Source organism: Meleagris gallopavo, chromosome 2 (genome assembly GCF_905368555.1).
Source record: "Meleagris gallopavo chromosome 2, MGAL_WU_HG_1.1, whole genome shotgun sequence".
Classification (NCBI taxonomy): domain Eukaryota; kingdom Metazoa; phylum Chordata; class Aves; order Galliformes; family Phasianidae; genus Meleagris; species Meleagris gallopavo.
The window spans coordinates 39,358,620-39,386,580 of NC_139405.1; the positions used below are offsets into that span (position 1 = coordinate 39,358,620).

Sequence of the window (27,961 nt, forward strand, 5' to 3'; positions counted from 1 at the left end):
TAAAAACATCTTCATTTGGATGTCATCTTGGAATGGAATTAAAACTAAAGCAGGGAAAGTAGAAAAGGGAAGAAAATGCATGCAAACCTTAGATTTTCCCGTTCTGAAAAAAACACACTGTAAAAATTACACTTTGTTTGTCCTTGGTTACTTGTTTGTATTTTCAGTACCTTTCCTACAACATCTGTTCCCATACACTGAAGACAAGTTCTCATTTGTAGTTCTGTTAACTGTAGATGGTGAGCCTAATCAAGTTCTCCTATCTCAGTCCTAATGGTAAATGAAACCTGCATTTTTGGAATTCCATCCTTTTAAGATGAGCAACAAACATGAAAGCAAAAGTTTCTTGAAAAGGGAAGAGACAATGAAGTGAAAATGATCGGACTGTCACTTGATTCCCTTTAAAATACTGAATTTACTTGAGAAGATAGCACATTGTCATACAGTGCATTACAGCAAACACGGTTCTAAATGGCCTCGGTTAATGTGACACAAAGCACAAACATCTATCCTCTGACACTGTCTGAATGCAGCAGACATTTTAAAAAGTTATAATAAGTATCAAAAAGCTTTCAATACAAAGTTTAAACACATTTAAGTTTCAAAAGGATACTTTGTACATTTTGGAAAAATATAACATTTACTTTACATTACTGGAACATAAGTTACATTCTTCATAGTTTGTAAGCTTCCATCCTTCATACATTCCCTCATATGTTTTCTTTTAATAGATTATTTTCTCTGGATTGTATGTCTAATGTGAAAGTATCACTGTTCTGGAGAAAAGCTTGTTTCTGCATTAATTTCCTGAAAAGTCCATTTGGATTTGCAAGGAGTTCCTCATGTTTTCCACATTCGAGAATTTTGCCCTGACCGAGGACGGCCACAAAATCAGCATTCTGAATAGTAGACAGACGATGAGCAATGATTAAGACTGTCCTCCCTTCCATCAGCCGGTCCAGAGCTTCTTGCACTAGGTACTCATTTTCAGCATCCAAAGCACTAAAAGGAAATGAGGAGCAGAAGGGACAGAGGGAAAGGGAGTAGGGGAGAAAGTGGAATATGTTATTTTAACAACAGGTTAGCTTTTGAAACACCTGCTTCAAAGCTACGTTGCACATTACAGAGCTAGTTTGGGGAAAAATTAATACAGTGCTCCAGCTATCTTTCCACTTTGCATAAATAAAGCTTTCAGCACAGATCTCCCTGTCAATTTACGCATTCTGGAATTTTAGTTTCTTGTGGGCAGAGAAAAATAAGAGGCTAGGTAGATTGTTCAAGGGCATGCAGCTAAAGAAAGAACACTGCCCAAATGTCTGTTCTACAGATAGATCAGAAGTTTCTATTTACTTTCTCTTACCTTGTTGCTTCATCTAACAGAAGAATTTTGGGATTCTAAAGAAGAAAGTAAAATTGGTTACAATTACAATGGGACAAGATCTGAATATATAAAAAATACAGTGTTAGTACAGCCCAGCAATTATTTCTTCAAAAGATCAGGGTGCCACTCAAACTACATTTTGTAAGTCTACAGGCTGAGATAGCAAAATGGAAACAGCACTTTCATCTCCAATTTTGCAAGCTAAAGAAACAGAACACAACTAACTGGTGACTATTTCAAAGATACAACCTAGCAGCAGTGCTGTGGGAGAAGATTTTTAACGTATAGTTGGCAGCACTGCAGTCAGAAGTTCAATTTCCTATTTACTGCTGTCACAGGGATCTTTCATGGTGCTTCAGCTAACTGCTGCTTGGAGTCTGCCTTCTAATATACTGTCCAGAAACAAAAAATAAGAAAAATCTACCAGATCTATCAGTATTTCAATTACAGATGTAATAAATGAGAGTTCACAAATACTGTATAACTCTTCTTAATTAACAGGTGCAGTCTTACCTTGAGCAGAGCTCGAGCAATTGCAATTCGCTGCTTCTGTCCACCTGGGGAAAAAGTCAGTAAGTTGAAATAGGAGAACAGACATGAAGTCCTTTTAACTAGAGGCCAAGGCTGAGCTGAATTAGGCACGTGCATTAGGAGGGGAATGGAAGTGATGTTAATACTGATGTTGGACTATGACTAGGAGAAAAAGACTGAATAACAACAACACCACCACAATTTTGGCTTTACTCCGAAGCATCATGATTTTAAAATCAAATAACAAATGTACCTGAAAGTAGAATGCCTTTTTCTCCAACTACAGTGTCAAACCCTTTTGGAAAATCTCTGATAAAATGAGCAGCATTTGCTATTTCAGCAACTTTCTGAATCTCCTCTGCAGTCACAGTAGATGGATCCTCTGCACCATAGGCAATATTTTCAGCAATAGAGCAGGAGAACAGAATTGGTTCCTGATAAATTCAAAAACATAACTAACATGTTACGTCTGTAATTACAAGCATGTATCATCTGAATTTCAAAACCATGAATTCTAATTACAAGACCCAGCATTAATCCATTGCATATGCATATAAAAGAATATTCATGCTAAAGTTAGTTGAAATAGATAAAAGGAAAAAACACAGAACAATCCAATTTTTCCTAATATCAAAAAAAGCAATCAAAATCAATTCAAAAATAGGTTGTTTTCTAATTGATAAAACATAAGCTTCAATTCTTAGTATTTAAATAAGAGTTCAGAAGGAACTATTCATTCAAACATCAGAGAACCTCCCTTCACACTTTAATGCATCACCATTTGAAAGAACAATGAACCTACTCTGAATTATCTCTACAAATTTTAACAATATTTTGTGCATTCAGTTAAAGCTTAAAGTAGAGCAGAGCACAGTCAGATAGGACAAATAATGTGCAATGGGAAAATGTGTTAAACGAGGGAAGTCTGCTCTTCCTAGAACATAAAGAAGAAACATGCTCTAGTATGAGATCTTGTGCTAGTAACACAAGCCTGGATAAAATGAAATACAGACATTCAAACAGAAAAATGCTAGCATGCTCACAGGAAATTCATTTTTGTGCAAAAGCTTTTTATGCTTTTAATCATAACATCAATCTAACAGTTAAGTGCACTGTGAATCATTTGCAGAGACAAGGCAAGGCACATGTGTCTTAAAAACAATCTGTTTGACCAGTTAAGATTGTTACTGAACATCTCCCCACACTTCCCAGGTGAGGGAGTTGCTATGAAGGGGACACTCCATGACTAAGCACCAGCAGGGCTGTATTTTCATGATTTCCTGATGGAATTGTGCTTGCCAGGAAACAACACTGAACACAGGTCATTTTCCATATGGCTGTGCAAAATGTGATTGGGCAACTGCCATTAATACATAGCGTCATTATTACGTTTTGTGTTACTTTCTTCAACAAATCATAATAAACATCAAGGTACTCGTATCTATAGAATTTGCAACATTGCTTCCCAGGCTCTATATGCAATTTTTTCTTTTAAGCAAACACTCTGTATCACTGTAATTCTGTAAAAACAGGCTACAGAATAATGGGACTAGCTCTGAATGCTCATTCACAACAGCAATTATGTTGAGATGGAGGAACTTTATTGAGAAGCAAGATTACGCAGTTCTACAAAGAAGAGAAGAGAGGCACAGCAAGTTACTTAGAGAAAACTATTACATACACTTAGGAACTTTTTTCTTCCTTACCTGACTCACTGTTCCAATCTTTGCCCTGAACCACAATGGATTTAACTGACGAATGTCAAAGCCGTCAACAGTGATAGTACCTTAAAGTAAAGAAACAGTAAAGTCAAGGGTGTTCTGACTTGCACTGAAGAGGCAAAATAAACAGCTGAGAACAAGGACCCCTGGATGCATGTCCCAGGATGCTGTCAGAGCAGATCAGAGATGCAAAGCAATGCAGGCACCACCACACGCCAATCACATAGCCCAAAGGGAAGCACACTTGCATCAATGAGATGGTCCCATCAGGATCTCAGTGCAGGAACCTCAAATGTTTATAAGGTGTATCACAGACACAAAGCATCACTTGTCAAATCACAACAGCACGCAAAGCATACCTGCGATAGGATCGTACAGCCTTAGTAGAAGGGATACAATAGTTGATTTCCCTGTGCCACTCGAGCCAACCAGAGCCATCACAGAGCCAGCTGGAATGGAAAGGCTGAAATCTTTGAAAATGGATGTTTCTGGACGTGTTGGATAAGCAAACTCAATGTCCTTGAATTCTAAAGCACCTCTGAATGTGTCTTTGCCTAATGTGATTCCCTCTATATGAGGAAATAAAACAGAAACATATGAACAGATGTTAAAATCAGCTCAAACCTCCCAGAACCTGTTTTATAGACAGTCAATAGAAGTTATATCTCTGCACGTTAAACCTAGGGATAGCTGGAAGCCACAACATTAGATAACAGAAGTTATGTTTCAGCCATGATTAACTCAGTGTGGTACACTGCTCGTTCCTGACTGCAATTTCAGCTTGCTCGCCAACAGTGAAGCTGTAGGCTACTACAGCAACAGGGATAATATGTAACAACTTCTGGTATTTATATCTAAAATGATTATCTGAATTTTTAAACATATTATAAGCAATTTATATTTTATCAGGTTGGAGCAATTAAATAAAATGACACAGTACTGAAGGCCAAAGTCCCGTTGCCATAGAACTGATGCAAAAAGATAAACACTGCAAATCACTATTGCCCTTTCACTGTGCCACAAGTCACCTGAAAGAGCCTCCCCTTTGGAAGAGAGTAGACCACTTGGAACTACCATTTAAATCATTAGCTTTTAAGGAAAAGCTAATAGATTTATGAACAAATGGCCATTTTAAAGACTTTTTTTTACAGTGGAAAATACAACAAATTCAGGACAAGGATGCATTCAAAGATCAATCAGAGGCATAATACATAGGCAACAGACCATAGAAAGTAGGGTTTCAAATTGTGAAATACCACAGCTAGCCACTATGAATGAATGACAGTCAAAATTAAAGGAACTTCTTTCTGGAGCACAGCATTTGTTATAAATAGTTAGCTTAATATCAGTACTAGAAAAAGTTATAAGTAGTTAAGACAAAGACATATAATTACTCCACGCCCTGCTATATCCCAACAAGAGAGTGGTGAGGTGCTGGAACAGGCTGCCCAGAGAGGCTGTGGATGCCCCGTCCCTGGTGGTGTTCAAGGCTTGGTTGGATGGGGCCCTGGGCAGCCTGGTCTGGTATTAAATGGGGATGTTGGCGGCCCTGCATGTGGCAGGGGGGCTGGAGTTTGATGATCCTTAAGGTCCCTTCCAACCCAAGTCATTCTATGATTCTATGAAGATATGTCCACACAAAGTACACTAATTTGACAGTGGTGCAGTGTTCTCAACAGGTAGTCTCATGAGGTTTTGACCAGTTTTGTGAAAATGGACAGCACCACAGACTCAAGTAGCATTCAGCTAAAGTCACGTGACTCCAGACCCTTAATTCTTTTTAGATGTAACCCCAAACCAGCTACAGCACATCGCAATACGCGTCCCTGATAAACTGGTAACTTGGAGAAGGAACAAAGACACCAGTCAATATTCACTAGCTCTGCTGTTCAAAGAACAAACTACTGATTTTGCTTCTCTTTTTCCCAGCTTTCCTCCTCTTCTCCAGGCTTTAGACTTTAATGGGAGTAGCAAAGAAATTGTAGAGGTAAGAGCATGGTATTTCAGGCTCCTTTCTTGGCTTTAATCTATGGACATACACATAACTTGTTAGGTAAAGCACAACAGCCTGTAAACGCCTCTTTGGGAAAAGAAACTGTATGCTAGCAGCATAATTCTTAATACATCAAATTAACAAGTAATTGCTTTTCTTTATTGTCAGTTCCATCATAGTCCATCCGTCCACATAGTCTATAACATTACCTGAAATACTGAAATCTACTTCAATACAGGAAGTCTGCTACCACAAGTTCTTCCTCTACATACTGCTTGTAAAAATATCTAAAAGCTATATGCAGGGTTGTGCTCATTTTGTGTTTAGATCACAAAAGGTGGTGGAAAAAAAAAAAAGACATCATCATTTATTCTTGACATATTTGTTGTCACCATAAAAAATAATACAGTAGGAGTTCAGTGAAAATAAAACCTAAGTAATCATGTGAAGAGGTGTTTCACAGGGGCTTGGACAGTAGAGAAATATTCTCTTGGCTTTTTTGCCTGATGAGCCAGAAAGAAACTATAATTGTTTACTGAGACAAACGTTTATATCCTTTCTTCCATAGTTAGTTTACAATGAAAGAACACTTGAAAGGAACTTTCTGTATGTATCTATGCAATGTGGATGTCTGAGACTTCGTCCAATTTATTTTTGGTCTACACAACAAGTATCATTTTCTGTGTGTCACTATTGGTATAATTAAACAATTCAGTATCTTCAGTGGAAAAGCCAATACTACTGCTTATGCTGTTCTGATGCCAACCATAAAGAAGTCAGCCACTGAAATTATCCAAATCAAAATAAAAAAAAATAAAATAAATCACATCCAAATGATGATTAATCAGCAGTTGCACCAGATCTACAAAGGACACAACACACTGCAGTGAGCACTAGATTGTCCCTCATGGTGTAAAGTTTGTGCTAACTTCACTGATAAAGACAAAAGCATGTAGCTCTCCCTTCATTAGCCAGCTGTTATCTTTTTGGACAGATGGCTTCGACTCTAAGTCTCTATCTCCATCCATTGGAGACAGTATTACTTTTTTCTGTCTACATAGAGTCTATATACATGGAAAAGTGTCCTACATGCATATTTGCAGCTGTAAAGAGAAATGAGACAAAAAACCAGACTGTGCCTTAGTGTCAGCCAGATTAAAAACCCTGGTAATTCCAGCAGTAGGAGACAGGAGCAAACAAACAAACAAACAAATAAATAAATTTAAGTGGAGTATTTAAAAAATAACCTTCAGAATCAATCAATTCAAAAATAAAACTCCATTCTTTATGCCATAGCTCACTCAAAAAAAAAACAACTCTATTAGGTCTATTGAATGCTCTTTTTCAGTCTTCCTAAAGTAACCCTTACAAAGTTCATTAACTAGATAACCATATAAAGATTGGAGGGTAGGTAGACAGCTCTCTTGCACTCTGCCCTGTTGCATTTATTAACAGTATGCAGAGCTGGACAAAACTTATATATGATTTTGGTTCAATGGGATACAGTTGATGAAAAAAAGAAATAGCAATTCACACCAATTATCTTCTATAAGCAACTCACTGAAGTACTCTGAAAAAGGCAAACGCTGATTTTATCCAAAATATATTCAACACTGGAGGGCACTGTCTGGCTTCCAAACAGTACAGCTGCTAATTGAGTTGCTGACAAAATTTTTAGTTACAAGGTTAAAAAGCAGATTTGTAGATGGTGTTTGTGTATCTTCTTTGGGGATCTGACAACTATATGATCAAGCTACCCTTTATAAAACCTAATGCCTCTCAAAGGCAACAACTTTTTCTGTAAAACTACTGATAAAATAGATGTGATTTCAGACACAGCAGATCTATCTTTAGGCTTGAAGCAGCCCACGAGAAAAATCATATGTGAATGACTGAATTGTCACAAAAACTGCCTTGTTTTCCTCACATTTCCATCAATGTCAAACTTGATTAATCAAGGACATTACCTCCCCTTCAAACCCTTTTTTTTTCCCCCTCCCTATAGCTTAAAACACTGCAGCAACATCAAAAATATTATGTGCCTGTAACCAGGGCCAACACCACACACGCCAGTTTAGGAGACTGCTCATGCACAGAGGCCCATAACTCCCTTACCCATGGCGAATTAGGTAAGCTGTATACCAGAATGGCTCCTGCTCCTTCGAAAGGGGTAAACGTGGGCAGCGCTACTGGGAGGAGAAGGGTGAAAATCATTCCAAAAGCCACACCTGCTGTACCTACACATCCTATGTACTCCTAAAGATTCTCCACCTCTGCTCCACCTCTTCCTTTCATTCCTGTCATATCTCAGCCCCTACTCTTATATCAGAAGAGCTAAAAATGAAATTTGACACGTACTGCTGAAACACCTCAAACTGTTTGTGCTTGCAACTCAGATTTCAAATTGATGCCTTATCAAAGAACCATTTTTCACTAGATCAATGTGAATTGTCTGCATAAACTTGAGATATTCTCAAGGTGAAAACATTTGGTTTTGAAAGCTTCCTTTTTCAGACTGCTGATTTCATAAACATTAGAGAATGTACATGGTAAGTCTTTCAGTGAAAACACGAAATGCAGCCATCTCATACAGAGCTCCTCCCTCTACTTTTTCTCCCTTCAACTCTTAACTGTAAACATGATGCAAGAGAAAGTGGTGCGGTGCTGATATCAAAGCAAGGAGCTAGAAATGAGCATGTCTTCAGTCAAATCACTTCCAAAGTTACGATATTTAAAGGCATATCCTGAATTAATTAAGGGGAAAAAAAAAGGAAAAAAACAAAACAAAAAATTTGAGCATCTAAAATTTCTGATTAAAGGAAGTTTTTGTTTAGGAGCTAGGAAAAGGCTGTAAAGTTAGCACTATATCTAAGTTCTTTCTGAAAAAGAGGCTTTCTGAAAAAGGTACATTTAAGCAGTACCAACCTTCTGAAGTGCAGAGAAAATCAATCTATGACCAGCAATGAAACAAGGACTCACCATTAAATGGAAGTTGGGGCTTCCTCTCAATAAGTTCCCACAGACGTCCACCAGCACCTAATCCTTTCATTAATTCAGAATAAAAGGAACTTAGACCTAAGCAAAAAGAAGAACAGCATTATACATCTATATCAAATGGAAGACATTAGTAAGCATCAACTTTGCATTGCACCAACATCGAAGCATCAGATATGCGTAGGGGATCTTTAACTCCAACACACTATCAGACTTGCTGGTTTGAGTCCTATCTAGTCTCAGCAGAGAGCTACCAATGACTCTTTTTTGCCATTTCTATATCTACAAAAAAAAAAATTCTGAAAATAACACAAGTGTTTTTACACACTAAGCTTGCGTATCCTCAAAATCAAAGCATATCTTTTCCATTCACCCGTTAGCATTAAACTTCAGAGAAACAGCTTTGCATACAATCAGCTACATTTTCAAATTTTTTCAGCAGGATAGAGCGCTCTGAATGCCCTTCACTGTCAGACACTTTTACTAGACGATCCTAAAGGTCCCTTCCGTGCCAAACGATTCTATGATTCTCTGCTTGCTGAAGCAGCCACAGGAGAGGGAGGGCACAAAACCTAAGGCTGAGCTGACTGTGCCTATGTAGAGAACTGAAAATGTAAAGAAATGTAACTCCCAAGTCTGCATGCTTCAAAAGTTACTGGGCAAAGAAAAAGCTAAGGACAAAGCGTGCATCTACTAGCGGGTCACAGCTCTTCACAGCTACGCGAACCATATTGGAACCAGCTTGACTGGAGGGTTTTCCAGTTGAAACAAACAGACAAACAAACCTGGAATCAAAACTGAGTATGATGTAAGTATAAAATGTTTTACTTGCTGATTTCTTGTATATATTTCAAAATAGAGTTAACCAATTTCAGAATCCCTGAAGACCAACAGAATAAATTCATACAGAATAAAGCACATTGGTCTCAAAATGCATATAGTGTTAAGAGTGATTTCAGGAGGGTAGAAAACCCAAGGTATCCTAAAATAAGCTTACTGGTTTATTCTTGCAGAGCAACAAGCCCAGCACAAAGTGTAGATAGGGCTTTTCATCACGTTGTTGCAGAAGATTGTCTGAAAGCTGGCAGTATAAGGCACAAACCACAGCAAGAAGCTCTCTGCTTGGCAGAAAAAGCCAAACCTTCTGCAGCTTACTGCCCAGCATAAGGCTGAAGGTGTCACTCCCACACAGCCCCTTGAAACTGAGACACACACATTTGCAAATCCATAACCATTCATAAACAACACTGTACAATATGGACAGCAAGTACTAATGAGAATATGATTTTAATTTTCTCAACCTCTCTTCAATTTCTGGTAGAAGACACTGGCAGCAAACTTCTGTAAACAGAACACTCGTAGCAAACAAATATAGGCAGTGTTCCAGATTACACAATGAGCTTCACAGCTCACTGCCTGAACTCCTGTATGTACTGATGACAACATACACCGAGCAGACAAAGTGTTCAGCAGATTTCTATGGTTTTAGGTTTAAAGGAAGGCAGGCACCTTGTGGCAATACACCTTAACTTTTGAGTCCCCATGAGAACAAGCTCTGTGCAGAGCTATAGGCCTCAATAATCTTAAGCAGAACTTTAAAAAATATTTTTACTGGAAATAGGACTCAACAATGTGTTTTCAGTGTTTCTAATATTATTTCGCATTTATTTAATATTATTTTTTCCCATGTTTCCAAAGTGCCAGGGAACTACTGACCAAGTGTAAATGATTCAGAGAAGACAGATTTTTGGTAGTTGGAATGAGTTCCACTGGGGCGCTGGTAGCCAAGGAAGCAGGTTTGTGAATTTTGTCCTCAGGCACATCTTTGTACTTCCCACAATATCAGACTTTGTCTTAAAGAGTACAGATGAGCTGCATTGCCTTGCCAATCTATCAGAAGCAACAGACTCATTTTTAAAGAACCCTTCCAACCAGTAATCAAGCTTCAAAGTACCTTATCTTCATTTTTGCCTGTATGCAGCAGTGAAGACTGCTCTCTCAAAAAGATGAACAGTTTGTTTCTGGGCCAGTAGATTACTGAGTCTGAGCTTCAAGAATAAGTCAGTAAGGGAAAACAAAAGGTTAGCACCAGTGTTGTGTTCTGCTGGCATTTTATTTAATCTTCCAGCTCAAGACACTCTTTATACTGATTTACCACTAAATTCTACATGACTTTCTAACTTGACTACGTTTAAAGACAGAAACATGTATTTAAAAAAAATAAAAAAACAACAGCAAAACAACCCAAGCCCATAATATTATTTCTTTGCATAGCATGCCAAATATTTTAATTTAGATCTAAAGAGTATTAGAGCAATACTTACCTGTCACATATCTACACTGAAAAAAATAATAATCTCAGTATTCAAGTATTCAAAGCTTATAGTAAGTAATACATTATTATTTTAATTAATTCTTCAGAAAAAGAACTAAAAAAAGTATGATTTCTTGGGAAGACCATTTGAAGACTTTTTAAGAAAGCTGGATCTTTTATGAACTTCTTCCTTCGCACCTCTATACTGACTATAATGCTTCAAAGTGAATAAAATCTAATTCCTTATTCCATACCTCCTATGCTTATTCCAACCCAGAAGGCATACATTAGGAATGAAGAGAGTTCACCAACTGTCATATAAGCACTGCCCATCAGTAATCCTCCTTTGTATAAGACTGAGAGGACAATTAAGTTTCCAGAAAGGCCAGTCTAAGAAAAAAAAAAAAAAAAAGAAGGAAAATCAGACTTGTCACAGACAGGAAATATTGTTTCAGAATTTTCCTTCCACTGAAAGAGTTATCTACAATTTTAGAGGACTGAGTTAAATCTGAGCAAAACCAAGCCAAGCCAATAGTCATACAGACATTCAGTGACCCTGCATCGTGCCGTCCAATAAGCGTATGAAGAGCAAGTAGTAGTCCCTCCCCCCCCCCTCTTTTTTTTTTAATCCTTATCCCCTAAAATGGAATGATAAACATAGGCATAATTCAAGAAGGGTTGATAGGCTGTGGTTAGGTTGCAGTTTTAGCTGGTAAACAAATGTGCAACTGTTGGACAAACACAATCCCACTCCAGTTCATACTTCCTTTGCATGGCTGCTTGTCTCATCAGGAAGCCAAACATGTAAAACACCAAATGTGGGGAAAATTTCCACTAGTTTAGTTCCCTGAACAGGAGGGATGGGCTTAGATGGATAGTACAAAGCAATGTGTGAAACAGAAAGAGAGGCTTAAACAGACTTTATCATACCAATTCATCTTGAGGTGCAGTTTCACAGAAATTTAGACTGATTAAAGTCCAATCTTCCCACAGTTTAATGTTGGTTCAATTTACACTCAATTCATTTATTTGCAAATCTGCAAGTATCCTCATGAATTTTAAAATAATTGACACTTGGAATAGCACGGTTGGTTTCCTTTCATCAAAGCATACTTACTGCTCCAAAGAAGCCTGCCCGAGCTAGTGCCTCTTTTTTAGCCAACTGTAGCACATAATCAACTTTATTCTTGTATTTCTCCATTTCAGCCATTTCTTGCCCAAAAGCTCGAACTGTTCTTATGTTTCCAATACGCTCTTCAGCTAACTAGATTAAAGCAAAGAAGAAAACAAATGCACACAGTCACATCATTTTGAATGTTCCTATTACGGACCGTTTGAAAGTCAAACCAATATTACCACGTTAATCTCCAAGTTCATTCCTTTGAATACCACTGAAAAATTTTCATGCCTTTCTCCTGACTTTTTTTTTAATTTTATTATGCTAATTTTATTTTGCATGCCCAGGCAGTTTTAAAACAGAACTTCAAGACTACCTTGACTTCGGTGCAAACAGCGAATGAAAAGGATAAAAATAGGGTTTCAATTAATTTAATGTGAACAATGAACATCTGAAAATTATATTCACAGTAACTTGCAATAGCACCATAGGGAAGGGAAAAATAAAGAATATTGCAATCTATAGTACAACGTGACAGAAATATTGCAGTTATTCCGTGAGACAATTCCATTCATTTAAACAAAGCAGCACCAGGAATTAATTTAGCCCAACGGCCAGTGTCCCATTCTAGCTCAGTCTTTTATTTTAACTTCTGAATAGCAAAATAAAAATTTTAAAATGACCTAAACTATAATCAGTTAGACTAAGCTGTTAGCAGACATTGTGATATCCTTACAAAAAAACAAGACCCCTTTTGGGTGAAGAAGTAGGAGATAAAAACACAATAATTGTCTTTTCCACACCCCATTCAATCTGGATATATGAATGGAACACTAGAATTGCTTGTTTGAGTGAACTCCCACACCTAGTTTTCACACTAGGAGCTTCCTTTTGTTACAGGATGAGATAGTTAAATAGAAGATGTCTAATCCTTCTGTACAGACAATTTACAGAATTCCTACATAGGATATCCCAAGTTTATGACAGCTGATAACAATGCTTATCTTAGCTAACCTTTCCTAATTATATTTCTATGCATTTTAATGACATTTCCCTGACCTTAGTCTGAGAGGAAATGATCATCTTACCACTATTTATCAGTGAACAGTACCATTATCTTCAGAAGATCTGTAACTTCAGAAATAGTAATCTAAATACATCAGAGTAACTTTGAAGTTAATTAGAAGGGTCTGCTGCAAGATTACAGATTACCTGTGTTGCTTCTGCAAGAGAATCTTGGGTCATTTTAGTAAGTTTTCGCAAGTATCTTCCATAAATCACAGCCAGGATAGCCAAGGGTGGCACAACGCTCAGAACAAATGCAGCAAGGCTAGGAGATACAAAAAACTAGAAGAAAAAGGAATATGTCAGGGGTTTATGTTCAGATGAAAAATAACTGCTAATAACAACTGCAAATATTGCAAAAAACTGCAATACTGAATTGTAACTTCCCTTGCCAGAGTTTTCTGAAATTAATAAAATTGTAATTTAGTGCTGCCATGCTTTCATTTCTCATGTTTTATTTCTTCTAGACAGTATTTGGGGAATGTGTTCCATGGTTACAACAAACTTCTTGACTATAAGTCGAGAAGTCTGCATCTCATTTCCAGCTTTCTCACTGGTCTGCTGTGTGAACTTAGCCATGTGTTTTAACTTGGCAGTCAACAGACCTACCTGGGGATGCTGAAGGACACATGCTATTACAATATCTAAAGTACTGTCACAGCTTTTGAATAAATAGTGTGATACAGAAACTTTGTGTAGAGAAATATCATATGGTATTTCTGGGTATCTGAGGAGCAGATGGAATCACCTGCACTCTTTGGCACTCAAGAACAGTCATAGCCTAGAATAATATAGAGTTGAAAAATTTATCACTCATAATAGCATCATCATTAATACTCCTAAGTAGATTATTATTATACTACTTCTTAAAATTAGATCTAATATGTTTTCACTTTATTTTGATCTCGGTAGTTAAAACAGAAACATCTAAAAAAAAAAAAAACAACCTGATTTAATTGACACACTTTATAATTATTCTGCAATAGTCTCTATACAGTCTTTTTATAGTCCACCTTTTAAAAACGCACAGTCGCAGCATTTTTGAGCAAAATGTCTTATATAAGGTTATTCCAATTAATCTGCTGCAGAATAAACCTTAGGCTCTTGGCTTATACACAGAAAGCTGTAATTGTTATCAGTGACTAAGTATTAAAACTTGAAAGCTTCATAGGGGGAACGGTTACCAGTTTCTAATAAAATCAGTCTTAGAAGATTTTTTTTTTCCCCCAATCCTTGAATTTACTATACTTTTATCTTTCATTTAAGGTAACTGCCACCAGTGTATCTTCTCTTGAATAAGTATAATAAAATTCATGAAAACCACCAAGGGAAGTCAGATTTTTTGTAAATTAACTCATCACTGGGAAATATTAACTGATGCACTGCACCAAAGCCTTCACTCACACACTTCCTACCCAAACCAGCACTAAGTGGCATGGTTTAGTAATTAGAAGGTTGATGGTTGGGCTTAGTGCTTTTGAAGGTCTTTTCCAAGTTAGATGGTTCTAGGACTCTATTCTACGTTTCCGTAATCTTTATGAACAAAAATACTACCACCTGTAAAAATCTTGAGCAGTAACTCAAAGTTCAGTGTTTGTTGTCTTTGCTCACCTAGGCTTTATCCCGAATCAATGAACTCTAATGACTTCTACATCAAGCCCACCACATCTTATTCTACCAACGATCAATGGGACACTATAACCAATTTTATTTTATTCAGTAAGAATAGAGTTAAATTATTTGCCTATTATATTTCATTTGATAAACCAGGGAAGCAAGAGCAGTTTCTCTCAAATCTTAATTCTCCTTATTATGGCTTGTGAATAAACATCAAGTATCCACACACACATCATCTATTGCAACCAGTGCATAAAGGATATTGTAGCTGTTAAAAACCAGTGAAATACACTTGAATCCAAAAGGGGACACACTTTCTGGTCTGAACTACATTCTCTGAAATGAAAAAAAAAATGAAGCTACAGGAAGCAACAAGCAAGGAACAGACTACCATACCATCATTCCAACCCCCACAGATGCCTGAGCTCCTGCTCGGAGCCCATCGGAAAGGTTTTCAGTCAATGAACGGCCCAAGAGTGCTGTATCTGAAGATAAGCGGTTTATCAGCTCTCCCGTTCTGGTCTTATCAAAGAAAGCAGTTTCTTGCTTCAGAATAGAGGAGAACATGGCTGTCCTCAAACGTTTCACAATTCTTTGACCTGTCAGAAACAGAAGGCAGTCAAGCGTGGCTTACAATACTTAACACACATCTACAATGCAAAAAATCACGGCACTCAACAGCACATAACGAATCACATTACAGAGTTTTACTATATCACAGGAACATAAGCTTTGAGATATCACACAACAGTAAATAAAAATGAACAATTATTCAGCATGCTTATCTTTGCAATATTAATTTACCTTTGATCTGGAAAGGAAAGCTACTGATTCCAAGAGGTTTTCTTAGCCAGTGCCAAGACTTTATTTCAGATCTCCAAATATCCTGACTGTAAAAAAAAAGGTAACTCTCAGGTCCACTTTTTTGTTTTTACCTGCAGTCTGCATGAGGTAGACACGAGTAGCATTAGCAGCAGCACCACATAGAAAGATTCCACTCAGCAAGGCACACAGGCTGGATAGGCTGTCAGTGAAGTCGTTGCTGGGATTTGTGTAAATGACATCAATCACTTTCCCCAGAAAGAAAGGGGCTGACATGGTAATAACACTGGAAACTGTCAGAAAGCCAATGGCAGCTGCAAATTAAGAAGGAGAAGGCAAGGAAACAAAGTCTGAATTTGCAAGATCATTAATAGTATATATGAAATAATATTTCACTTCAAATTTCCATTAAGCTTGTGAGCATGAGCACTAAATAACATTCCTTTCAGTCATGTTCTGAATGGGATATTTTAAGTCACTGTATAAATTCATTTAGGCAAGGTACCCATTAAAATTACAAGAGGGGAGTCAACTCTTTGAAAGCGTAGATAATATCAGGACAAAGGGAAATGGTTTTAAGTTGAAGGAAGGAAGATTTAAGTTAGATGTCAGGGGAAGTTCCTTACAGAGAGAGTGATGAGGTGCTGGAACAGGTTCCCAGAGAGGTTGTGGATGCCCCGTCCCTGGAGGTGTTCAAGGTCAGGTTGGATGGGGCCCTGGGCAGCCTGGTCTAGTATTAGATATGGAGATTGGTGGGCCTGCATCTGGCAGGGAGTTTGGAGCTTGATAATTCTTGAGGTCCCTTCCCAAGCCATTCTATGATTCCGTGATATGAAAATTCTGAAAGTCTCTGTATGCAATCACAGTTCTGGAATTTTTTGTTTCACATAACATTTCCCCTCACAGTTGAGCAAGTTATCTTTCCACAGACGTCATCCTTTCAGAGCATAACTACCAGTAAGTTTTCCACATCCCTCACACAATCCCTCACTCTTGTTTGGTTTGTTTTTCATTATTCATGCTTGTTTCCATACTAAGACTTCAAACTGTAAGTTTCTGAAATAGTAATGGACTGAATTAAAGATCTGATTTGAGAACCATCTAAAACAAGCAATTCTACCTGCGAGAAAAAGATAATATATATATATGATTTACTCTTGATGGGCAAAAATTATATATGTTAGTTTTGTTTAACTCTTCACTATTGCTGGTCTGAAAGTAAAATAGCGTAAGTACAAATAGAAGTCTGCTTGCTGAGGAGCAGTGCTTATCATCAATCCTTGAATTCTTGTTGCAAGATCACTTTGGTAGCTCTGTTTGAAGCTGTTTCACACAGCACTGGACCAAGACTGAGCCTTATGAACTTTCCCCTGCAAAGAAATTTCCTGAGCCAAGAATACAACTTGATCCTGAGAAGGCAAGCCAACCCTGAAGGGCTGAGAGCTCGAAAAATATCCTCTTATTCAAAAACTGAACAAACCTGATATGAAAACCACTGAACCACAACAAACAATGCCATTTATACAGCATAATTTTCAAGCAGACAGCTCCACACTGAAAGCAACCATTCATATGGTTACCATAAAACTACTCGCAGATAATGTCTTCTAAGGCAAAAAGGAACTTTACTGCGAATCCTGGAGTCATCTGAGTTTTCCTTCAGTTATCCTGAGCTTCTTGTATCACTTTTATTATGATGTGAGAGCAGCTGTCCAGTGCTGTAGAGCAGTACACCCAACATCTGTCACAGATGGTGCGATGTCCTTCATCACCTCCACACACACATATGGAAAGCTTTGCTTCGGTTTTACTTTAAGCAAAAATACAGCTGTGCATTTATAACGAAGAATTCCAGGCGTGAAGAAATGCATACCCAGCACCACCTGAAGCAAATGCTTCTCCACACACTAACTGACATCCCGGTAGGGTTCTGCACACTGCCCAAACGAGCTTGGCCACTGTGTCCAACCCACTATACGCAGTTCTTATTCACAAGTTGCATGTGGTCATTCAGCTGTGTTACACTCAGGCTACCAAGAACATTAAAGGACTCAGAGCTTTTATTTGAAGCTACAGAAAATCTACAGAGTAGAAAGCACAAGATTTCCTGCTGCAAACCTAGGTAACCCATGGCACAACCAAATTTCATAAGCATATTATTTAGTAGTTAGAACTTCATACAAGCAAGTGACCTCATTAACAGACTGGCTGCAGAGGTGTATGCAGGCTGTGAAGCAGCAGGGAAAATCCACCAAATCTAGGTCATTTCCTATCAGGAAAAGTTGGTCTGTGAAACAGCAGGAGATAGTCAAAAGCATTGTTTTCGTGGGCACAGCACAGTATTGCAGCTTGGCATCCATGAGTCCTGCACCCTCCTCAGTTATGGATGGAACTGGACAACTACAAAATGCAAACATTCAGCAAAGTAAGAGGAGTATATAGCTAAAAGTCCCGTCTGTCTGTCCAGTGGTACAGCATTCCTGTCCTGGATTTACCAGTCTCTCTTCCTCACTTAAACTAGTATGGATTTCGCCGTAATTACCTGCAACAGCCTTACCTGGACTAAAAATCAATGCCAGTATGTAATGCAAACTGCAGGCTAATAAGCTACTTAGATATTAGTCAGTGGGTTGATAATAATATACACAATGCAGTTCTGAAAATAAAGGCTCATATCAATCAGACTGCTAATTTTCCCCCTTAAGCAGTATACATGCCTACAGTAATTTAATCACAAATCACAAACAAAATGAGGCTCCACAATTGAAACTCTCACTTTGATTCTAACAGCAGAACACTACAAAATAGCACAGATGTCAAGCTGCTGAGCTGCTGTTGATTAATTAAAGAAAGAGGACTCAGCAACCACTCTTATCTCCAGGCACAAAGAAGAGCTGTCACTGTGATAAGTGGCTAAAAGGAGGAGCACAAGGTGCTCAGCAAGCAGATAGGAAAACACTTTGGTGCCACTGAGTGTTGTCACTGACAAAAAAAGGTCAGGGTAAACTTTATAGTATTCATTTCACACAGCCTGCTCTATTACCCAGAAGATTACGTCAAATAAAAGAGTGCATTTTGGAAGCTGTATATATATATGTACACAAACATATATATATATATATATTTTAGAGTAAACCAGTTTTGCAGGCTATGAGATGAAAACGAAACACAAAGCAAATCAATAGATGTTACAAAACCAGGGCTACACGATGAGACAGACAACACAAGCTAAGACGAGGCAAGCCCACTTCAGCAGCAGTAGAGAGTCCTGCTAGAAATCTTCAGCAAATGTTCTGCTTGTCAGCCTGCACAGAAGCCCAGACCACTGCTTTAATAGCTGTACAGATCAACATGCTCTCTAGTAAAGCTAGAGCGAGCTTGCTTTCTAACTGTGGGTCTGCAACTACATTTCATAGCAGATTCACTCTTGGCATAGAGGATTGGCTAGCAAGTGCTAAAGGACATGCTGACAAGAAATAACCAGGCAGAGTTATCAGAGACCTCTCTTGAGAACAGGAATGAGGTGACTCTAAAGGGTTATAATAACAGTTTGCTCCATGCAAGAATACCACAATGAGCACTATGAAAATTTCTAATTTTACTCACCCCATGCAGTATGCAGAAGTGTACAAAAAACTAGCCCTTCCCACTCAAGGCTTACAATAATTTTAACACAAATACATGAAGATTTGACCTCAGATGAATTAAGACCATTCAAACTGATCAGAGATGAAGGACAGAAAAATGAGGTAATGATGATGATTGGCAGCACACAGCAACTGAATGCAGTACCTAGCACTTCCCATTCAGAAAGGCTATAGATGTTACCTCCCAGGATCTTTCACACACATCTTACTGCTTTTATCTAACACAGGGGCTGGCAGATCAGAGCTTTGGGTTTGTGAAAAGCAGCCTTCTACCAGTAGCTGAGCACACTTGCCCTTTAACAATTATCTGAGCAGCTTAAGTGAAATACACACTGACTTTTTAAGAAACTTCCACAGGGTCATTTGGAATGATGAATAAAGTCTACTGTGATGAGGCCACACAATTATTATTTTATAGGAGAAAGACATGCTGATAAATTCCATATTTGTTGCTTAGTCCATTTCTGTTTGGCAAGTCCTGGCCCACAAGGAGTTTGTTGTGGATTATACAGGAATGCTGAATGGCTGTTATCAACACCACCAAAAGGCTGTTCTGCAAAGAACTATTTCAAGATGGACTTTTCTTCCAGTGTGCATTCAAAGATTTTGTGCATAGTTCTAGGTTAGATATGACTGGAGCGGTTTACTTTTTATGCTAAATTCATACATGACATCTGGGCTGTGTCTAATATCACGTATCATGTATTATTATGCAGTGTATCATTACATGTGCAAGAACAACTTTTAGAGGACATCTCCTCAGATTATTATTGGGAGTGTAATACTATTCTCATAAAAACAAGTATGTTCCTGACAGCACTGTCATATGCTGCATCCCTGGGGCATTCTGGAAAGCTGCTAGCTCTTTGTGGAGGTGTGTTAACTTGCAGGGGCAGTCAGTACACTGAATCTTACACACTGCTATCCTTTGTGATTAACATGGCTTTTAGAGGTGGTTTTCTTTTTAATAGGAAGATTCTATAGATAGTTTCATGCTGTTATTGCATGTGTGGTTTTTTGTTTCTTTTGTATTTTTATTTTCAAAGCACAAAAGAGCAGTTCAAGTTTCCAAATGACAAAAAGCTTTTTTTTTTTTCCTTTGGTACAACAACAATAGCATCGCACAACTTTAAATATCTCAGACAGCTCATGAAAAAGCTGGCATACTCATTTAACTGACCATGGTCATACAACTGTTTGGAGAAGTCATCAGAGAAATTGCAGAGGGACAAAATTAAACAAGAGACAGGTGAAACCTTTGAGGTAGCATCTCAAGAACAAGATGGGAGTCCAAGATCTGGAGGGTACAGTGAGACAGCAGCACCAGACTGAACCCCAGAGCATCAGCTGGTGGCATCCCTCGTGCTCTGAACATTTCCATGACGTAACTTAGAGAAGTTTACAATCTGAAGAATGGCTGCTTTTTGAGCCATGAGGTGCTCAGGATTCACAGAAGTTATCCTCAGTAGCTCCTCACTGAGGCTCCTATGACCAAGGACTGACCTACCAGGAGTCCTTCGCTATGCAGCAACCAGGACAACAAGAAGCCTCTGCAAGGTGGGCTGCAGAGGGTTCTCCATAGGAGCTCTCAGAGAAGATATTTACAGAGGGAAGTGACCTTCCACACAGTGGTTTGAGGAAGTCTGTACAGGGGAGGAGCAAGGGAGACCGCTGGCTTTGCATGGGAGGAAAGGAGGAAGGGGCAGCAAGGCACACAGACTGCACACAGCCTGTGCAGGGCTGTGCAAAACATCCGCCTGGCAGCAACAATGGAAGCTGGGTTCAATCTGACTGCAAGGAAGTACATTTGCTTTCTCTCAAGAATTACAGAATCTCCATTTCACAGTTTGTTATTATCAACACAAACAGAACTGCATGCTGGTCCTTTTCTGATGCTCAAGAAGAGCCTGTCACAAACTGGTCTGTTTAAGAACTCATAGAAAATTTTCTCTGTCACGTTTTCTTGCCATTGTGGGAAAACCTTTAGAACTCACCAACCAACCATAAATTGCAGTTTGCTGGGGGGGGGGGGGGGGGAGGGAAGGGAAGGAAATAGGAAAAGTTTGTTCTTCTATCCAGACTCACTATGAAAGGATGCCTCACATACCCAGGCCTGAATCCTCAAATTTTTTTCCCTGGATTATTCACGACAATCTACCGGTCTGTAGTTATGGATAAGCAGAGATACAGATCTTACAACAAAAAGGCGGAAACCATTAATAAATTCTGTGCATTTACCACTGTATGTTGAAATAGCATAAACCACCAATCACGGACTCAGTGTTTCATCAATTTTTGAAAACCAGACTTCCTTCTAACGATAAAGTTTCCACTATATTTTCTCATGATATTAATTTTCCTCGGACATAAAAATCAGCCAACACCAAACATCAAATGTTGAAAAATAATCAAATAACTCCAGGTTTGCTGCAGAAGTACAATATCTTTCTTTTTATTTCCCAACATATAAAATGCAAGCATTCAACTTGCTCCTAATCACCGACTCAATCTTTATGTCAGACCAGTATAGCAATTTTCCTTCGATAGTCATTATTTACTTAAATAGATGTTGCAGTGAAAACATTCTCCAGAGAAATCAAATTCTAAGCCTTCTGGTGATCACAGTGGTCAACAGTTGCCATTACTGCAACATCTTCACAAAATAACTTCTCTGACAGTTCACCACCAGTTCAAAATACGAAGTGCAACCAACCAGCCCCCAACCATTTATTTACTTAGCGATAAAGCTACAAGGCTGCTTGAACCTTTTTTTAAGCTTAATAACAAAATTAGAAGAAAAGTTGGTCAGAGACAACAGGTTGGACAACAGATTGGCCATGAGCCAGCAGTGTGCCCCTGTGGCCCAGAAGGCCAATGGGATTTTGGGGTGCATTACAAAGAGCGCGGACAGCAGGTCAAGGGAGGCGATCCTCCCCCTCTGCTCTGCCCTCCTGAGGCCACATCCAGAGCACTGTGTCCAGTTCTGGGCTCCCCAGTTCAAAAAAGACAGGGATTTCCTAGAAGGAATCCAGCAGAGGGCCACAAAGATGATAAAGAGCCTGGAGCATCTCCCCTACAAGGAAAGGCTGAGTAACCTGGGTCTGTTCAGCCTGCTTTAGCAGGAGGATTAGACTCGATGATCTCTTCAGGTCCCTTCCACTCCTCTGATTCTGTGAGAGGGGGGTATTTTACCTATTTGATTTCTATCAACAGTAGCTCAATGCACATGGAGAAACAACCACCAAGTTAACCATGTACATGTCATACACACAGCAGATACAGTTTTAAAACCACCGGCATTGTCTTCAGAAAGATCAAGTTAAGGTGACTGCTGAGTTGCAGTAACAGAAAAGAGTGGACACAGGTTCACTTCTCAAGTCCGCATAAATGTTGCCCAGAAACACCCCAGCTACAGAGCGACAGCACAGAAACAACGTGATTTATGAGAGTGGGGCTCAATCCAAGTTCTGAAGAGAAGGGCATCCTGGTGCCTGCAGTCCTTGGCTCCCATCAGCTTCCTTCCCATTATGCACATTATAGAATTAATTTGACTCAATGTCAAGGTTTTAGTGAGTGTATGAAAACCGATCTTTTTCAGCCACATCTACCTTTTAGTTAATTTTTAAATGGAGAGGGAAAACTATTTATTTAAAACCGTGTGGGTTGCCTGCTGGTGTTACAATTCAAACAGCAAAGCCTGGAAGAGCAAGTTTCAAAATTAAGCCAGGTAAGCATTACTACAAGCTCAATAAACATTATTTGCCTGGTTTCGTCTCCTAGAATAACTGATGTTATCAAAAAGACTCACTCCCATTCAAGTACCTGACATAAAAAATGTCAGCTTGTACAAGTATAAAGAACCAAAAGCATGATCTTCCAGTAGTAATGCTTAAAACTGATGTATTCTACATTTCTATGTGTACCCTACACATTAAAAAAAATAATAATAATAAAATAAAATAAAATAAAGAAAAAGGTTCTTTACTAATCCAATCAAAGGAACTAGTAAATTATTAAGATAGTTTCTGAACCGCTTTACAATGAACACACCCAAAAACTTCAGTTAGTCTTGGGTACAATACTGTGATCCTGATTTTCTTCCTTAAATTGTCTTTCAATAAAAATTATTTTTTATAAAGAATTATTCCTTATTAAAAATTACAAAAGAAAAATCTACAGCAACTCAAAGATTTCTGATTCAAGAAAGTGCATCACCTGGCACAACTTCAAAGTACAGAAAAATGGCATTACAAACATTCTTCATGGCAGCATTCTTCTAATTTCATGGCAATCCTAAACACAGGAAAAATGCTGTTGGAAAGGATGCCCAAAGTTCTAAACTAAAACTGATGGAATAACATTTCTTGCACATCTTTAGAGAAGACCTGAGTACAAACCAAAATTTCTTTCTCTACTCAACTCTACTTAGCCTGCAATAAGAGTTGTATAGGAAAAGGGCACACTTTACTGTTGGATTAAACATTTCAAAGCTGCTTTTGCTTACCCTGCAATTGAATACAACTATTGTTTACTTGGAGTGTGGTTTGGATGAAGCGCAATGGACAGATTCTCACAGAGAGAAACAAGGAAGCGGGAAGAAATAAAAAGGATCATTTTGAAAAGGCATTTTTGCGGCCTCCCACACATAGTGGGATCTAATAACTTCAACGGTGGCTATATCCTATTCCTCAGGAATTAAATTTAATTGAAGACTCCAGTTTACCTGACTTGGCTGTACAACATCAGTCAGAGAATTCCTAAAATGATTCTCTCCCGCTTTGTTAAATCTGAGAGGTATTACAGAATTTAAATACTCACAGTTCCATTGCACAAGAACGTGGTTACTACCAGAGTGAATTCCCATTGTAATATTTACTCATCTTTTTAGCTACGAAATCTCATCTATTTAACTATGAAATGTAATACACGTGTACTGTTGAAGCTGTACCTAGCTTTAGGAGTAACTGAAGATGAAAGAGCACATTACACAAATTTATTTATTTCTGACAGTGCGATGTTTGCTACATCCATAGACTCTGGAGGGCCAGCACATTGTTGTGTGAGGAAAGTATTGCAGGAGGTGCTGTGTGTTAGTGCATAGCAGCTCCTTGGCAGAGCACAGCACTGCTTCCTGAGCCAGCAGGCGGCAAAGAGCCATGGATAAAACAAGATGCAAATATCTCCTTTGGTATCAACTGGAGCAGGTCACCTTCACCTTTGTATCTGCACCTCCCCAGCTGACACCATTTCCCCCTGCACCAGTATGGCTGATGACAAGTTGAATACGAGCCAGCAGTGTGCCCCAGCAGCCGAAAGGGCCATCCATACCCTGGGGTGCACCAGGCCCAGTGCTGCAAGTGGGTGAGGGGAGGAGTTGTCCCCTCTGCTCTGTGCTATACAGCTTCACCTCCAGCACTGGGTGCCACTATGTAAGAAAGATACAAAACTATGAGACAGTGTCCAAAGGAGGGCTAGGAAGATGGTGAAGGCTCTGGAGGGCAAGATGTATGAGGAGCAACTGAGGCCCCTGGGTGTGCTCAGCGCAGAGCAGAGGAGCTGAGGGGAGGCCTGATGGCGGCTGCAGCTCCTCACAGGGAGCGGAGGGGCAGCGCTGAGCTCTGCTCTGTGTGACAGCGACAGGGCCCAAGGGAACGGCATGGAGCTGTGTCAGGGGAGGGCAGTGGGGGTTGGGGACAGGTGCTGCACCAGAGGGTGGTGGGCATGGAACGGGCTGCACAGGGCTGTGGGCATGGCTCCAAATGCCAGAGTTCAAGCTCTGTTTGGACATTGCTCTCAGACACAGGGTTTAGATTTGGGGTGGTGCTGTATGCAGCCAGGAGCTGGGCTCCATGTTCCTTGTGGGCTTCTTCCAGCTCAGGACATCCTGTTCTACGAACAGTGACTTGCACAAGCCATTCAAACCCACAGATCATCATCTATCCTCAGCTTCCTCAGTCTGAAATCAACTACTCCATCATCAGTGATTGTGAATTGCAATACGCAATTACAACGCTCAAAACATCACGACCCCTGCTACACGGCGTATCAAAAGAGGTACATCACTCCATAGGGGTACTGCTATACACCTATGTTGCCAGCTATAAAAACAATATAAAACCCTAAAGATCTGTGAAAGCTAAGCCACCTTGCAGAACAAAACCTCACCAGTAAGCCTCTTCAGAGAACCCACTGTGTTTACTGGTTACATGTGCTTGAAGATGAAATCAGATAGTTCACTCTAAGTTCATTGCGTTATACAGTGATACTTTGAACCTTCCTCTTTCCTCCAGAATGGAGGTAATACAGATGATTTGTTTGTAAGGGCTGGATCTTCAGATGCAAAAGAAACAACAGAAAGCATTTAAACATATTTAGATACAAGGTCAGGGATGATTTCCTTACAATCACCTACAAGGGCATGTCTACCTGTATTTTTTATTCCTGCACTCTGTAATAATCCAAGGTCTTTTCCTTGTTAGCTTTTCCATCCTCTCATTTAATTACAACTTAATGTAAGTTTTGCCTTAAGCAGGGTGTCAGTGAGGATGAAAAATTTTGCATAAATTCACTTATCTCCCAGAACTAAGACCAATGTTAAGAAGTAATCATTACATTTGCATGTTTTTCTCCATTCTCATAGTTCGCAATCAAGTTAATTTAAAAAAATAAGAACAATAACCAAACACAAACAAACATACCAGTTTGTTATCTTTAAAGAGGAAATTGCACATAGCTGATTTTTAGTGACTGTGTAATCAATTTACTTAAAAACATCAGCAGGTGAAGGGTACTTAGGACTATTTTAAAATATAATTGCAAACTACCATACTTAAATGTAAATTAAGTTCGCAGTTAGATAGCAGCCTCCAGATCCCCAAATCCTTCTTTAAAACAACTGCAATTTCAGGAATTTCAGTAGAAACTTGGAAGCCAAGGGGCTTTCAAATTTAACCCACAACACCGTGCAGAAAGCAATCCAAGTAAGACTGAAGCTTTACTGAGCACTACAACAACTTTTTTCCCCTCCCCTCTGCCTTTCCCATTCATCTTCTCCTGCTTTTACTCTGCAAGCACCAGACAGCTGCATAAAGCAGAAGTTCATGGCAGAGAAACATTTTTTTAACAGAACTTAATTTGGATCCAAACTATTTTGGTTACGTGATGATAATGCATAAAGTCCTGCAATCATCCAACTGTGAATAAGAACTTGCACAGAAGTATTTTGCATTTCTCAACACCACCTCCTCACTCAAACCTGCCCACTGCACCCCCCTCCCTCACCCCAAGGAGGGTTGCAGACAGGGACAGGATCTATCCACAAATCAAGTTTGTGCCAAGTCCTACAGGCCCAAGGATGACACAAGAGCACACCTGCTGCCTGCCAATTCAGGTGGTTTTAGAAAAAGCAAGCAAACAAACAACTATTTGACATGTTCCTTTCTAAGCAGCAACTAATCCTATAACCCTCAGGAGAAGCGATATCAAGACTACTTTGTATCAGCTAACCCTCTGTCAGTGGTGCTTATTATAGACCATGGTGCTTTACTTCATCCTAAGGAAATAAATAAACAAATCGTTTAAGAAGGTTTCTTTTCTTTGAAGTTTTTGACAACAAATTCTCGGTTGGCACAACTCTGATGTATGAGATTAAATAAACAAACAAACACAAAAACAAACCTCATGACTTCCATTTTCTGCCTAATTCTGTGCAGTCTCAGACCCGAGATTACTGCAAGCTGCTTTAGGAGTCAGCCCAGAACACGCACAAAGGCGGGAACCAGCACCAGCCGAGTTCCCTAACTTCTCCAACTTCTGCCTTCCCTCCCTCCAGAACAAGGCAGAAGCTCAGGGGCGGGGTGGGAGCCCGTCCGTAGCTTTTCACACGCACCCGACGCTCCCAGCAAGGCCTCCCCGCGGCGCTCCGGACAGGTCGCCGCACGCGATCTCGGGCTGCCCGCGGGCACGGAGCTGCCCCCGCTCCGGTCTGCGCTCAGCAACGCGCCCCGCCGCCCCCTCCCCGCTCCGCCGAAGCCCCGTGGCGCGGGAGGGCCGCGGCCAGTACCTGTCAGTCTCCAGCGCTCGGGACGCGCCAGGGCCAGCAGCCTCCTGGCCTCGAAGCGCGGCGGCCCGGCGGCGGCTCCCCGCGGCGCCGGCGGCGGTGTCGGCTCGGGACCGGCGGCGACACTCAGGGCGCGCGGGGCGCTGCCCGCCGCCCCGGGCGGGAGGAGGAGGCGGCAGCGCGGCGGCGGCCGGGGCAGCGCTCCGCACCTGCTGGCCGAAGAACGCGGCGAGGCGCGGAGCCCGGCGGGCCCGCAGGCGGCCCGTGCCCATGGGGGCGGCACCGCACGGTGCAGCAGCGGCAGCAGCCAGGGCAGGCGCGGTGCGTAGCCCGCCATGCGGCCCGCGCGGCGGAGCCCAGGCGGCAGCGGAGCTGCGGCTGCGGCCGGTCCGCGCCGCGCGGCTCTGCGGCAGGAGGAGGCGCCTCAGAGCCGCCGCCGCCGCCGCCCATGAACCGACAGCCGGGGCCCCGCGGTCGCCCGGGCAGCGGTCGGCGTGCGGCGCGCCGATAAGGCTGCGGGCGCGTCCTCCTCTCGCCAGCAGCTTCTGCCGCCGCCCGGCCCGGGGAGGGAGTTGGGGCCGGGTGAAATGGCGGCCGAGCCTGCCTTGCCTTGCCCTGCCCTGCCCTGCCTTGCCTTGCGGCGGGGTCCCGCCTGAGAGAGCGGCCGGAGAAGGATAAGAAGAAGGAAAGTGGCTCTGCT

The 27,961-nt window shown here is 40.3% G+C and overlaps 1 protein-coding gene across 2 annotated transcripts; it reads right to left on the bottom strand.

Annotated features, from left to right (window-relative positions):
• Positions 1–395: 395 nt before the first annotated feature.
• On the bottom strand, positions 396–27,870 carry ABCB10 (ATP binding cassette subfamily B member 10). 2 transcript variants are annotated; one of them, XM_085219761.1, is made up of 13 exons: positions 27,265–27,870; positions 15,669–15,869; positions 15,130–15,332; positions 13,264–13,398; positions 12,052–12,198; positions 11,189–11,324; positions 8,606–8,701; positions 3,993–4,202; positions 3,619–3,698; positions 2,166–2,346; positions 1,895–1,938; positions 1,361–1,395; positions 396–1,002 (listed from the first exon to the last, which is right to left on the bottom strand). In XM_085219761.1, the coding sequence occupies exons 1-13, from the start codon at positions 27,596–27,598 to the stop codon at positions 711–713; spliced, it is 2,094 nt and encodes a 697-aa protein (XP_085075887.1). In that variant the 5' UTR covers positions 27,599–27,870; the 3' UTR covers positions 396–710. The 2 variants fall into 2 exon arrangements, with proteins under 2 accessions (XP_085075887.1, XP_085075888.1); XM_085219762.1 differs by lacking the exon at positions 15,669–15,869 and adding an exon at positions 15,538–15,623 and having other exon boundaries at positions 27,265–27,696.
• Positions 27,871–27,961: the final 91 nt, after the last annotated feature.

What these genes read in the sequence shown, in the direction of transcription:
- ABCB10 (XM_085219761.1), bottom strand. Translation starts at nt 27,598, where the DNA reads ATGGCGGGCTACGCACCGCGCCTGCCCTGGCTGCTGCCGCTGCTGCAC. An exon ending in CTACCTCATGCAGACTGCAG is followed by an intron (nt 15,333 to 15,668) that starts GTAAAAACAAAA and finishes TGTTTCTGACAG; the next exon opens with GTCAAAGAATTGTGAAACGT. An exon ending in GGGCAGGCTTCTTTGGAGCA is followed by an intron (nt 11,325 to 12,051) that starts GTAAGTATGCTT and finishes TTTTTTTCTTAG; the next exon opens with ACTGGCCTTTCTGGAAACTT.